A 14,600-nucleotide genomic window follows, 5' to 3' on the forward strand; every position below is an offset into this window, starting at 1 on the left:
TGTCCAGGGGGAAGGCTGCTGGGATAGGCTCCACCCCCACCACCCTCAACAGGAGAGGAGGGAGAAGATATAGGGATGGACGGTTGATGGGTGGGTGGGACTTTGAAGACAGGAAAGGAAAAGAAAACAATTTCTTTAAGTATGGAAAGCTTTTTGGAATATTTGGAAGATGAGAAAGTTCCAGTAACTTGAACGTCTTCTGCTGCTTTTTCTGTTATTTGTTTGTTTTTATTCACTTCTGTTACCACTGCATTATTTGTGTTATTTGTTTCATTTTTCCTTGTTTGCTTTGTTGTGTAGGCCACTGATGCAGTATTTCTACTGCTTCGGTCATTGGTATTTGCAAGTGTCCTGTATGTAAAAACCCAATTAAATACTGTTTAAAAAAACTAACCAGAACGTTAATGATCCAGCGATCGTGTCTCTCAGATGTGAGTGTGAACGTCTCAGCATGGAGGTTACAGGGGTTTACAGGCCAGCGAGCCCAACCCTGAGATGACCCCAGCGATACGGCCAACCTCTGCGACGGTTCCCCTCTCAGAGAAGCAGCACGCCAGATAAGAACCCTGCTAAACAGGGCAGTTATCAGGGAGAGAACATGGATCCTGTGAATGAACACCCAACACAGGTGTGCAGGGTCATGAACCCGAGACAACATGAGCTCTGATTACCCTTCAGGATCCGGCATCTAAACAGGCCTGCATGGCAAACGCCTCGCGACACCTGATATCAAAGCCCAACAGCAAAACTCAGAATGTGAATGAATTTTATGGACGTAAACGTGCGGCGTGGTTGTTTCAGACGGCCGGGTTACATCCTGGGTTTCCAGTTCAATCAGGTAATCCGACATGAAACAACAAGAGTTCAGGGTGCGTTCAGACAAACAGGATTCCTGACAACTGACTTGGAGACAATTTAAGTAAAGAACTTATAACGCGGGAGATATATTTATGTCACACTCCTAAACTGTTAGTTTTTCTTTGAGAGACGGACAGAACATGTAACCGCCCAGACTTTAGGGAGGTAGTGATGTCGCAGTCCAATGTGGACGAGACCTTGAAAGGCGAGGGAAGATGGAGCCTCCCGTGTGACTCCGTGTGGACATCTGTGACCTCCACCCGTCCCTGTCTAGAACGTAGCAGTGTTGATAAACTGGGTGGTGCAGCTCTAACCTGGACTACACCAGTTACGGCTGACTTGCCTCAACCGGCACGGTTATGTGATTGTTTTTGGACTGAATCAGCCAATCGCAACAGGAGGAGTTCACTTTTTGGAAGGGAGACGCAAAAACAGGCAGGACAAACCGTATTAGACAGCAGAAGAGACGAATGAGGTTCCTCTCTGGATTTATCATTTTCTTCTACTCTCTTCTGTTACACATTTAACCACACAAACATGTCTTTAGTCGGCGTGCGCCCACCTCCTCCACTGTGCGCTCATGTCTTCTCGCATTTCTGCCGTTAAAACCTCCAACACCCTCCCCTGTAGGTGGCAGGCTGAGGATCAGGTACAAGTACATGTCTGTCCACGTTGCATGATGAAATAAAGCATGATGAAACATTAGAGGGGCGTGGCCACATTTACAAGTTTATTCCCCAAACGATGACTGACAGGAATAACTTTCCCCTAAAGCAGCGGTAGTTCAAGTGTAATGTATGACGTCAAACACTTTTCTAAGTATATCCAAAAATATTTATCACCCGAAGCGTGTACTGTCGGCATATTAGAGCAGAACTGCGGTGTTTGCTGAATCAAGGGGGGAACCGAGTGAGGCGTGACGTCACGACGTAAATACGGAAGCAGGAGCCGTCTCTTTTTTCAGCCAATCAGAAAGTAGGCGTCAGTCTATGGCAGCGTGTCATTGGGTTAAAGTTTGTCCCCATGACGTTGCTCATATAAATAATAACAACTCATATGTGGAGCATGTGGACAGAACCTGCGGTTTACGCTCGACGGTCCCTCGCATTCTCCCAGCAGCGCGTTCGCGGAGCGTTTTAATGGCGGAGAGCAGCAGCAGCATGTCGGTCGACAGCGTCTTCCGGACCCGCTCCCTCGGTGTGGCCGCCGAGGGGCTGCCTGATCAATACGCCGACGGAAAAGCTGCCAAAGTGTGGCAGCTATACATCGGGGACACGCAGAGCCGGACGCAAGAGTACAAGAGCTGGGTGGTGTCGCTGCTGAGGGGGCAGGGGGCGCGGAGGGTCCTGGACGTAGCCTGCGGAACTGGGTAACGTCAGCACATTGGTTCCGTTTCTACACGTGAACATCCTGCCAAACTCCTTTGAAATTTACGTCAATTCAAAGTAAACCCTTGTGTAACAGCAAAAGTAACACAGGTAGTGAAAACTGGAATAAATGAACTGTGTGTATATAACCTAGCATCTCATTCGGCCTCAGTGCCACACTCATCCACAGTATACAGATTTAGATAAAATGTCGTCTCCTGCTGCAGTTTATGCAAATGTGCTGCAATGAATAAGCTGAATGAACAAGAATAGGAAGCCAGAAACTGAGTCACACGACTGATTCAGATGGCAAGAGTTCTTCTGGCAGGTGTGGTGACCAAAGCTGTTCTCCAGCTCCGTGGGTTTGCTGTTCCCACACCTCCACCGTGGACTGTGCTAATGTGTGGGTCAGAGCAGTAGACAGTCTCTTGTTTTTCTTAATAAAAGGCCTGTTTTGCTGTGCGGGATACGTTTGATATCTTAATAGCTAATCTTTTTAGTTTGACTTCCCTGGAATTTCAACTCACTGAACCCTCTAACTGTGGACTAAATCCGGATTAGTCCAGAGAATAATGAATTCAAATCATGAAAGAAAATGCCGACTTGCACCAGCCACTTCCTGACAGTCTGGTCTGCCTGCCTCCAGCGTCACGTTGAGTTCATGAAAGGAAAGTGATGTCACATTGCGCTACTTTGCTGGGATTTTTCCTGTTGTGATCAACCTGGAAGTTGTGTGAACTGCGGGGAGTTGTGACTGGTTCTCTGCTGTCTGTTTGCCTGCACTGATAGTTTATCTGAGCTCCAGGACAGCTGCAAGGCCACTGACCCCGCAGACCGACGCTCCCCTCGCTCGGCCTGCGTATGCTGGAGCAGGTCTGCAGCGCAGTGCTGTGCTGTGCAGGGAAACGGAACATCCAGTATTCTAAGGCTGCCTTTTTTCTTTCCCAATCAAGGTATTTGCTATGTCAGCGAGTGTCACGTGGCAGGAGATCCAGAGACGTTCATTGAAGCAGGACGCACGCGATTCCTCAGGTCTTCTCTGAGACCTAAGACTTGATTTTTAGCGCTGATGTGGACGGCAACATTATCAATCCTGATTCTTGATACTGCAAATACTTATTCACAGCATGAGATCTATTTGTATTAATACGCAATAATACTGTGTATTATTACTGTGTATTGATCCCCTCAGCCATGTTCTGCCTGCCAGGAGGACGTGTGGTGAAGCCTCGTATCGCAGCAGTTGTTGCTCAGATGTGTTGCTGCCATCCTCTGACTTTGACCCCATTCCATAGTAGTTGGGGTGTCAGCGGCCCGGCCATCCTGGGTAATGTCCACATGGTGCGAGTGGAATGAGGTTACAAGTGGCCTCACTATTTTCAGTTCTCTAAATATGTCAGTGATGCCGACCTTTCCAAGTATTCCGCCGTCAGGTTGAGCGTAAACTTGTGCAATAAGCGAGGAACCCACAGAGATGAAGCGATGCAGCGTTCTACTCATCAGGAGAGTTCCAGTTCAAAAGAAACAAACACAGCAGGGTTTAATACACCCTAATCTCAGGAGTACCGTATACTCTGAAGGCCAAACGTGTTAAAGTACCACTGCACATGAAGTACTGAAGTATCTCAGCATGCTAGCGGTACTCTAGATTAGAAAACCTGCTTGTGTGGTACAGATCGTTACAAACAGGTGTGACAGCGTGGAATCAGCCATAGAACCCCCCCCACCCCACAGCTGTACTTCAGTGTGTTACTGCTCAGTCACAGTATTAATCTACCCAGGTGCGACACAACAAATGGTATTTTCAGCTCTGTTTAAACTATGTAGTACTGCAGTACATGGTGGTACCCTGAACATGAGCTTCCACTACACTTGTTTGGTCCTCCAGCTCACAAACTGTTGGTCTGTGAGTTTCTTCAACATATTTGCTGCTGAAGATAGTTTTGTTGTTTGTTGTCATGGTAACTGAGTCGTTGCCATCGATGATTGTGGCGTCATTGTCTGCTCGCTGCCTTCCTGCCTGGTTCGGGCATCAATCGTCACGAGCCTGTATCCGTCACAGATCCGCTCACTCTTAGGAGACGCCGGAGAGCAAAGCTCCCGCAGACGGAGGTTGACCAGGCTTCATCTGTCGGACTCTCTGGGCCCGAGGAGGGACTGCCTGTCAAACATCAACCAACCCTGACAGCAGTGAAGTATTAAGAGGAAGCACTTCTATGTCCCGCGAGAGCTGTTGGAGGCGTGTCCAGTGACGGGTGTCAGATCTGAACTGAATACCTGGCCCTGGTGAAGGTGGACACACGTGGTGGCGTCGGCGGCGCCTCCAGCTGATTCTCATGTGTCTCAGCTGTGCATCAAAATCATTCTGATAAACTGTTGCTGTAGTTTTGAATCACAGTTTTGACTCCATTTGTCCACTGAGTCATGATGATGGGAGGTATCGTTAGACGACCCAGTTCTGCTCCGTCTGAAGTAAAATCATGAATAGTACTGTGATCTGTATCGTATTATAGTGTATTAGAATACCGAGTAGAAGTAGTAAGACACTCGAGTATTCTCAATTCAACCACACGTGTGTCGAGGAAGGTCACTGAGTGTGTTTGTGGAACGTGAGAGGGTCTTCTTACCGTCTGCCAGGACGTTCTAATACTGAAGGGAGCGTCGTCCTCTTCATCATCTTCATCATCAACCACCTGTCTTGAGCAGGGACACACCTGCAGAGAGAGAACACGGCTTCAGTTCTGATCCGGATCCGCTGGTACGAGTCAGTCTGGCCAACGGTCCACCTGCTAAAACTGAAGCTGCACTCCAGCAGCAGTCTGGTGATGTCACATATGGCTGCAGGTTTCACGTGGTATCCTACTGTCAAAGGTTTTAGCTGTCGGGTCCTGAATCAAAAGTTTAATCGATGGTTTGTGTTTTTAACCAAGAGTGACTTCTGTAAGCCAAACCACCAACTTCAATCCCAGAGCAGCACCTCATCTCCAGCTCTTGGATTCAGCCTCCAGCGACTCCTTCCTTCTCAGATGGATATGGTGGAGTAACAAGGAAAGTCTGTAAGAGCCGCTCGATTAAATTATGTTTCCAGATTCAAGTTGGCAGGGAGCGAACAGGAAGTAGCCAGCTAAGTCTCTGGCGCTCCGCCACAGAGCATGCTCAGTACGAATCCCTCTTGCAGTCTGAATGTCGCCACATCCACACACTCCATCTACTGTGAAACACTGGAGCGCCTCAAACACGTGAACTCGCCCTTCATTCCAAAAGACAACAGGATCGATCCAGTTGTCTTTTTAACTCAAGGGTTGAGGAAGTCAGGTTTGCTGGGAGCACAGAGTCCTGCATTCCTGGCTGATTGTACTCACAGAGCATGTGGTTCTTATTTCTGCAGAGTCGACTCCATTATGCTGGTTGAGGAGGGGTTCAGTGTGGTGAGTGTGGACGCCAGCGACAAAATGCTCAAGTATGCACTGAAGTCAAGATGGGAGAGAAGAAAAGAACCAGCCTTTGACCAATGGGGTATAAGAGCTAAAATCACAAAACACAGCCGAAATATCAGCTGATACTGGTCAGGTGACCCTTGTTGTTTGACCCTCGTCTGCAGTGATCGAAGAGGCAAACTGGTTGATGCTGCAAGACGACATTCAGAAACCAGGAGACGGTTTCGATGCCGTCATCTGCCTCGGCAACTCATTCGCACACTTACCAGACTTTAAAGGTATGTCAGTAAACCCCTTAACCCCCAGTCAATGTGATACTTCAACCAAAAAGTGTATTTCACCCTCCAAGTACTCACTACCAGGAGTACTCAGCTCACTGAGGTGTTTCTCCCTCCTCCATCACTTCTTAGTGACTCCAGAATGCAGGAAGAACCAGCCACGTATATTTAGCTTGAAGCTAACAGACACTGGCGCTAACAGCAGCTAAACTGTCCAGGAACGTCTGGTCACCACCTCTCCAGGGGGTCTGTCTGGATCCAGGAGACCTGGATCCAGACAGATATTCTAGAATGTGAAAGAGATAAAAACAAGGACACTGCTGCTCATTCGCATGAAGGACACTTTTTGGGTGAAGCGTCACTTAAATGGAAAAGACCTTTTTACATCATCGTAGAGGCTGGAAGGTTTTTGGGATTATAGACCTATGCTTTCATAATTTGGTTGCCAATTCAGATGTTTGAATCTCGTGTTTCAGTCCATGTTTGTATTCAGTCACTTGGTGGTACCTGGTTGCATCAGTGTGGTCGTATTATTTTAGGGGACCAGAGTGACCAAAAGTTGGCCCTTCAGAACATCGCCAGTATGGTAAGACCTGGTGGGATCCTCATCATTGACCACCGCAACTATGACTACATCCTGGAAACCGGGAAGGCGCCTCAAGGCAAAAACATTTACTACAAGGTACTACATGTAACAGTGTACACACTTAATGATCCCTCCAACCTCAGTGCTTGAATAACGGCTCAGGTACCGATCATGTAGTCCTGACTCTCATGAAAGATGGTTTTATTTTCACGTGTGCATGGAGACCACACACAAAGTCTTCAAGGGTCTAAGAATTCATGCCTGAACCTGAAGAGACCCAGAAATTTAGTACTCAGAACCAAGCACTTCCTCTCTCACCAGTCTTCTTGGACACAAGCAGCTATACTTTCACCAAAGACATGATTGTGTGTACTTGTACCACCTGTGCCTCTGGCTGTTGCATGTTGGAACAGAGCAGGAACTGCTTGTGTGGGCGGGAGGCGTCTTGGCCGACCCAGAAAACAAACACTGAAATAAGAGCAAATCAAACTCGCAGCTGCCAAGAAGTCTGACAATAGACTGACTGAAGGGACTCGTCCCTCAGTGACCGAACACGCCTGACAGTGGAAAATGCTCCAGCGCACTCAAAGGTAGAGCTGGGATATCAGAATCAGCTGCAGAAGCTGACCTCTTTCATGGGTCAGATATCCGAAGGATGGCGCTGACCCAGAAGTTGCAGGATCACGAGTCAGACCTGCAGGCCCTCAGGGGCACATACAAGCTAAGAACATCCAAAGTCCCGTAATAGCTCCTGAGGGTGAGTGAGGGTCCAGAGGTTTCACCTGCACTCACACCTGGAGGAGATGGAAAAAGTGCTTTTCCTTTTTTCCTAACTTTGTAACAGCGCCAGCTAGTGTTGAGCCTGGTGTCACGTTATTAAGGATCTCGATGCTTGGGAGAACATTATGTCCGCGTTGGTTCTTGAAGCAACATCAGAGAAAGTGGCTGCTTGGTTTAAACCCTCAGCTTCTCCTACATCAACAGCAATGGACAGCAGGAGGCGCTGCTGTGTCACACCGGGATGCAAATGCTCTCACAAGAACACCACAAATGAGTCATTCCCCCATCCAGGAGAAGTGATCTCTCAGGGGACTTCACAGTTAAAGATGAAGGGCAAAGACCCAAAAACTAATCTGGCCTCTTAACTTCAGGCTTGGTGTAGAACTGCCTCGTAGAAGGAGGAGCCTCAGATCTGTTAGAGGGCGAATGAGTTGAAGAAGTCTCACCGGTGGCACAAGAAAAATCTGATTTTAACTTAGACACTCTGGTGTACCTGTCTCTTCCTTACACTGTGGAGAGTTGCTGTTTGGGAAGGGTTTTCCTTCCTCATCCCTAACAGCAGCTCAGAGTAAGACCTAAATCTCCACTCAGAGCCTGGAGGATATCAGGAGATCCTCAATGAAACGCCGCAGACGGAACTCTGCATGAAGCCGTCAGTGTAAGTGAGAAACCTGATCATGTCAGGAGTCTGAGGATTGTAGCAGAAGTCTGGGATGGAGGAGAGAGAAATGCATCCTACAGTTGTGTTTGGCATCAACTCCACAGGTCCAGTGTGCGTTTACCATCTATTAATTATTCCTTCCTGTCTGACTCATGTTGCAACACAACTTGGGGTTCAGACTTGAGAAGTTACTCTGCAGCTTTACACTCAGAGCTTAAAGAAATAGACAGCAGCAGGTGCCGTAAGCAACCAGCCATATTTTCTCTGTACTTTGTTTTCATTAGAAGAAGTTCCATATTCTTTAATCCAGCCAAAGCAGGAAATATCCAGATGGAAGGTCTAAATATAAATGCTAAATCAACAATCGCATGCTTGTGCAAAATCCACCCCAGATACCTCCGTAATCCCTGAGTCAGCTCTCCCGGTCCTGCAGCTCCAGCATGCCAGAGGAGAAACCTCGAGCTCCTACTCACAGATCATAGTGGCTAGGAGTTGCCCAGGTGACAGTAGTCCACATTAGCTGCTCATCAGAATACTGTATATTAGCAATTAAGCGGCCGATATCAGCTGACACCAATATCAAGGAACTCAGGAAGTAGTTTGTTTGTCCTCCAGTACCGCTGCCAGCTTGCGGAGCGTTTTACTCCCAAACATCAGCAACTGCCCTAAAACTCCTGAATGATCAGGCTCCATTTAGAGTGTGCACCAATAGATGCTTTAGAAGTGTGTGTGTGTGTGTGTGTGTGTGTGTGTGTGTGTGTGTGTGTGTGTGTGTGTGTGTGTGTGTGTGTGTGTGTGTGTGTGTGTTTCAGAGCGATCTCACTCAGGACATCTCTACCTCAGTGCTCTGGGTCAACAGTAAGCCTCACATGATCACTCTGGACTACACCATCCATGTGCCCCAGGCAACCCTCCAGAACCTTCCTGAAGTCAGGTAGGTGTCGAGCATGAAGGCTCTGGCTGCTGTTCAAGTACAACATACAGTACAGTACTGCAGTACAAGTATCATATGCATTCTTTTTCTTTGCCTCTTTACATAAATGAGGTCTTTACATCTTAAATTCCAAAATGTTCTATGAAACCTGTTGCAGTTAGAAGTTCACTAACAGGTGCAAACCCCACATTTGGGGTGAGTTCAGTTTGGGGTCAAGGTCAAGGTCAAGGTCATGATATAGAGGTGTATCCACAGCCATATTCTCCCTCACAGGTGTTTGTCTTGGAACACTTTTACTGTTCCTTCTTCTCCCTGAACCTGTTGTGTCAGTGACAGTCAAGGTCGACTGACTCTCTCACATTGGACACAACAACCTTCGCCGCTGCAGGCAGGAGGACGTTAACGCGTGTGCTCCGTCTGTGTTCCCAGTAAATTCCGTCTGTCCTACTACCCTCACCGTCTGGAGAGCTTCAAAGCTCTGCTGAATGAAGCCTTCAACGGCAAACTGGAACACAGCGTCTACGGAGACTTCAAGACGTACGTCCCCGGTCAAACTCAAGCCCCCTGCTACTTCATCCATGTCTGCAAGAAGACGGCTTAGACGTCCTGCCCGCCACCCTCCAACACACACATGAACATAGTGCTCCAGCAAAATTTTAGAAAATTATAATTGAACACTTAACAACTATTTTATCTCAATTTCAGAAAAAAGTTTTTTGATCAATAATTGGAAGGGATAGACAAAAGTTTGGAGTGTTTGTGGTTCATGGAACCGGAGCACGTGTCCCTCAGTGACCTGCATTCCTCAGTGAGTCTGACGGCTGCTGTAAACCGGGCGACCGGCCGTCTCTGTGTATCGCGGTGGGATTTGGCTTTAAAGTGGGAGATTGTAATCTCCAGCTTCTTCTTCTTCTCTAAGGAGAAGCTGACTTGAAAACGGTTTTGTTTTTTTACTTTAAACTCTGAATCAGAAAATCTCGTTTGAAAAAACAACATTTCTGAAGGATTTTGTTGTTTTGCCCCCCCCCCATGTACCGTATTCTGCTTTTGTATTTTATTTGTCAGAATGTTGCTTCTTTCCTCCCTGAGCTTTGCAATCCACTTGATCATTTTCTGGGTGATGTTCTTGTCTAGAAAGGTGTCAGCTCGTATTCATGGACAATCCACTTTTATATGTTTACCACAGTTGTCTTAAAAAAACAGAAGAGGATCAGTGTGTTGCGTGATATTTTGTTTTCAAGTCATTTTGAGGCGGAGAAGAACAAGGACGTGGTCTCATTTCTGCTGCTGATGTTCAGGCAACTCTTGGGCCGGCAGAACACGCAGCAGTGTTCCAATGTTCCCTTCGCTGAAGTAACTTGAGTTCCGTGACACTAGGGTTTAGCAAGAACTGCAAGGCAAATTTCCATGAGTTGCTTGAGGGTTTAGCATGAACCATTTAACTAAGCAAAAGAACTCTTCTCATCTTAAATAAATGTTGGTTCAGCCGTAATCAGTTGCTGACATCATCAGACCAAAACACAGCTTAAGGGTTTTTATTCAACTGTAAATTGTTAATTAAGTCTGGTTTACTGTACGTTTGCATGGGGCGACTATTTCCGTCATCATTCTCTGCCCTTTATGGTTTTGTGAGTGCTGCCATTTTCCTTTGTAACAGCAAACACACTGAGCCAGCTAGCTAGCTAGCAGCAACATCAGCTAATGAGCTGGCTAGTAGCGACCTACAAGCTGAAACTAGCGAGTTTTGATGAAGACTCTGATTGTAAAATACAGGAGGTCTGTTGGGCTCTTCCTGTGAATGTAGAACAACAGAATAGAACAAACTTGATTGATCCCAGAGAGAAATTTGGTGTGAATATAATGAGCAAGATTCCCAAATAGAACTTGGTTAACGCTGACATTATTTTGCAAGGGCTTCATCACTGCTTCCTGTGCTTAGCACCGCCCACGGTGATTATGATTGGCTTAGAGAAATACAAATATGCTGGAGGGTCGTCCCCACGATAGCAGAACTACATGTGGGGACGTCTCTACAGGAGGAGGACTGGCTACATTCGACGAGTCCAGAGACTCGCTCTAATTCAGTCTAACAGGAAGTCTCTATCTCCTGACTTCCACCACATTGATTGCTTTAGGAGCCGGCCTTGTTCGCAAATCTGTGCTGGAATGTTTTGCGTGAACTGAAGACTCATCCCAAAAACCTGGCGGAAGACAAATCGATATTCATTGTTGCTGAGGGGCTTCAATGTGAGCCCCTGGCAGCTCAAGGGCAGCAGCAGGGGGCCCTGGTTGTCGCACAAGGAAAACAGCGGCAGTAAATAGACGACACACTTGCAGAAGAACAAAGTTCAGTCTGAGGCACAGTAAACCTCTTCCGCGTTCTGCATTGGTAAACCTTTTGAGTTAGAATGGTTAAAGATCCCACACGTGACTTCCTGCCACCACTCAGACATGTAGTGAGAACACCAGAAGATTTAAGAGCAGGTTGTGTTGTGTGAACTGGGCTTTACTGGTCCTTTTTGTATGATTTTCTAACATCAAACTGCTTAAACTGTGACTTCCATCCTCGGTAAAATACCTACCAGCTGCAGGTCATCCAACCCTAACCTCTGACCTCTCCGAGGCTGAGCGACACCCTCGATGTGCTCATTATTTGCTTTAATGATCTCAATTTCTGTGTGGTGCAATAAAGTTTACTTGTAGCCAACAAAAATGTTCACATGTGCTGATCTCTACCAGGCCTGAGCCTCCCAACTGGCCAGCAGCCAACTTTAACAGATAGCAAACAGGACACCACCAACGTAGAAATCTCGGCCCTTTTTAAAATGCACAATCAACCAAACATTTCAAAGGTAAATTTAACATTCTCATCTTTGTCTTTTACACTTGTACAGCACAGACGCACTGTGCAGGAGAAATGATTTAGTTTACCTGAAGAAGGTCATTTTGCTTTGATTCCAAGTTAAAAATGTGTTTTCCTGTGAAATGGGAGCGTGCTAGCATAGAGACGTAACAAGGTCCCATGACATTCAAACATGGTGCAAGAACCTCTCGTAGAACCAAAGCTACAGTGCAAGTGTTATTACTGAGAGAACAGTGGGTCCAGGTTGTGGCAACAAAGAGTGTGTTTTCAAATTTATATGAAATTAAAACAATTTCTGAACAATCTTATCATGTTTCCAGTTGTTCAACAAGTGTAAAAAGTGTGACTGTTGCAAATGCATTTGCTGGAAGTATTTTGCATGAAATTAAAACAGTTAAATAAGTTGCCATGATGTCATGTTTTCACTTTGCGTGCCATGTTTGTTTCAGTCATGCGAGCAATGTGGTTGTTTGACAGACAGATTAGCAACCGTGTCTATGAACTGTGGAGCCCCTCAGGGGTCCATACTGGGGACACTTTAGTTCCGTTTTCTCCCTCTTAGCCGCTTTATGAATGGACATAGAACTTGTCATTGCTATGCTGCTGATTCAGCGCTGCATCTCCCAGTAAAACACTCCCAAAATCACTAGGCTGCGGTCAATCGAGCAAACATGTTAGCTTAACTTTAATGAGCCTAGATCAGCTGCCTGTTTGTTTGAAGACATTACTTTCACAGTGGGTCATGATCCGGTCCCACAATGGTCGTCATTTTACAAACTCCCTTGTTGATCTGCTGTTTCGAATCTGATATTTTTCTGTATTCTGTATTTAGCAGTGATGAGATCAGATGTGTTGTGATGTCTTGATGCTGCTGATATCCGTGGAAAAATGGGTTGCATGTGACGCAAAAATACTTTTAGAATCTTATTTGAGCGTCCAGACCGAGACGAATCTCAGAAAATCTGATTTCAAACCAGCGCCAAATGTGGTTTGGAGCAAAATTTGATTTCATGTGGTCTTTGGCTGTTCTGACTGTCCAAAATCAATCTGTCTTCACCACACGAGTACGGTAAACATTAAAAACTCCTGTCCGTCATCTAACCTTCATTTTACTGCTAGCATTCAGGCTTTAGCTTTTAGCTCGGTTTGGTTTTGTTCGACGCTAAATACTGCAGACTACAGGAGGGAACACGAGAGCACAGATGTTACTGCGCTCACTTTAGCTGCTTGTCTAACAGAGCTCAGTCCTTTGACGGCATTTAAGTAAAAACTTTTCTGATTATTGACTGAAGGAGAAACATTTAAATGTGGAAATTATTTTTTCTGCCAGATATGCATAAATATATCACCTGGAGTATTTCTAAACCATGTAGAGGGGATCTTCAACCAAACTAGAGAACATTATAATAAATATTCTGGATATTTTGAAGGTTGCAGCCATGATTGAATACCTAATGCACACACAGCCAGTCCATGTGTAGAATACAGATGTACCACTAGATGGTGCTATTATATTTTAAATCTATTCATAACACCAAGCCAAATCACCATGAATTTTTGTGTTACATTTTTGCAACTTAAAAACAGGTCGCCCCCCCCCCACACACACACATTTTAGTTTGTAATGTAAGGTGTCAAAGATGTAGAATGTAGATGCAGTTCAGTTGGCCCCTGGAGTGATCACATGTTTTCAGATCTTGCAGTTACACATCTCAAACCTCGCAAACACCTGGATCTCCTCGCCGGTCCGAGGTTGAGCGACGTTTCCTGCTCCGTGTATGTGAACAGGAACTCGCTCGCCATCACTTCCCTGGGAGCGTCTGCAGCTCATCTCATCTCATGTCTCAGAGGTATGCTGTCAGACTCTGTGGTAGACAGCCGTGCAAGGAGCTGATACACAAACCAGATGTGAGAAATGTTTGCCAGATGTGGCTGCTCTGCTTTGCTTTGCTAGAGAGTTAAAGTGGTCAACCATGACTGGCTTCAGCGGGGAAGATTGCTTTCACAGCAGATCGCTGGCCAAATCAAACAAAAACAGAGGGAGCGCGGAGACGCATCCAATCGAGAGGAGATGAGTAATTATGATGAACAATTTTAATACAGCAGAACCTTCAAAGGAAAGAAGACGGCGAGCAATAATTATCCATCCCATATGTTCTTGTGGAAAAAGAGCACTGAGTGAGTTTCTATCGAGCAGCATCAGAAGTGAATCTTGAGGGACTCCGTTGGATTTACAAGTCAATTGAGGATTTCTGGCCTGTTTGATGAAAAAGGTCACAAGCTCTGATGTTGCGTACGTCCCTCCAGGAACCTCCTGGTTCCCTGACATGTTCTCGCTCCAGCTGTTAGTCATTTTGTCTTTCTAAATTCAGTTGCTGGGAAAAATCCTCTGCCGAAAATTTCAGCAATTTGTTTTGAGTTAATCTGCTGTAACGTCGTAAATCTCAGAGGTCTAAAGAATCAAGTCAAGCTCATAAAAGGACACAACAGCACGCTGTTAGTAATTATCAACGCCATGACATCACACCGTAGAAGAGACAAACTGTACGCGCAAACTCACAAAGAAGCAGCAGCCATGTCACGCACACTTCTCACCCCCTGCACGGTTGACGAGTCAAAGAACGCAGGATCGTTTCCAGAGGTCACCGCAAACTCAATGATTAGAGATGGACACACAGAGAGGTTTCCAAAAGTGCTGGTGGTCGCTGGCTACAGTAATCTATTACTTTAGGGCAGCAACAGAGTAATAGCAGGTGTTTCTAACAGGGCTCCAGTAATGTGATGATGATGTCAAATGAGAGAAGCTGAGGTGACTCAGGCGTGGCTGAACGCTGAC

At 46.1% G+C, this 14,600-nt stretch overlaps 2 protein-coding genes across 2 annotated transcripts in view; one reads left to right on the top strand and one right to left on the bottom strand.

Moving 5' to 3' along the window:
* Positions 1 to 14,600, bottom strand: part of LOC147246936 (calpain-1 catalytic subunit-like) — a 62,753-nt gene that overhangs the window by 22,330 nt on the left and 25,823 nt on the right. Inside the window, exon 2 of the mRNA XM_086181754.1 lies at positions 4,853 to 4,939. The gene's annotated coding sequence lies outside the window, so the exon portion shown is untranslated. The remainder of the gene's footprint in view (positions 1 to 4,852; positions 4,940 to 14,600) is intronic.
* gnmt (glycine N-methyltransferase) lies at positions 1,875 to 12,170 on the top strand. The gene is made up of 6 exons (XM_086181746.1): positions 1,875 to 2,227; positions 5,614 to 5,741; positions 5,827 to 5,940; positions 6,480 to 6,622; positions 8,780 to 8,901; positions 9,331 to 12,170. The coding sequence occupies exons 1-6, from the start codon at positions 1,998 to 2,000 to the stop codon at positions 9,500 to 9,502; spliced, it is 909 nt and encodes a 302-aa protein (XP_086037872.1). The 5' UTR covers positions 1,875 to 1,997; the 3' UTR covers positions 9,503 to 12,170.

The sequence above is a fragment of the Aulostomus chinensis genome, chromosome 17 (genome assembly GCF_037954235.1).
Source record: "Aulostomus chinensis isolate RoL2024-O1b breed Wild chromosome 17, RoL_Achi_v1.0, whole genome shotgun sequence".
In the NCBI taxonomy this organism is placed as follows: domain Eukaryota; kingdom Metazoa; phylum Chordata; class Actinopteri; order Syngnathiformes; family Aulostomidae; genus Aulostomus; species Aulostomus chinensis.

What these genes read in the sequence shown, in the direction of transcription:
- gnmt (XM_086181746.1), top strand. Translation starts at nt 1,998, where the DNA reads ATGGCGGAGAGCAGCAGCAGCATGTCGGTCGACAGCGTCTTCCGGACC. An exon ending in ACCAGCCTTTGACCAATGGG is followed by an intron (nt 5,742 to 5,826) that starts GTATAAGAGCTA and finishes CCTCGTCTGCAG; the next exon opens with TGATCGAAGAGGCAAACTGG. An exon ending in GCAAAAACATTTACTACAAG is followed by an intron (nt 6,623 to 8,779) that starts GTACTACATGTA and finishes TGTGTGTTTCAG; the next exon opens with AGCGATCTCACTCAGGACAT.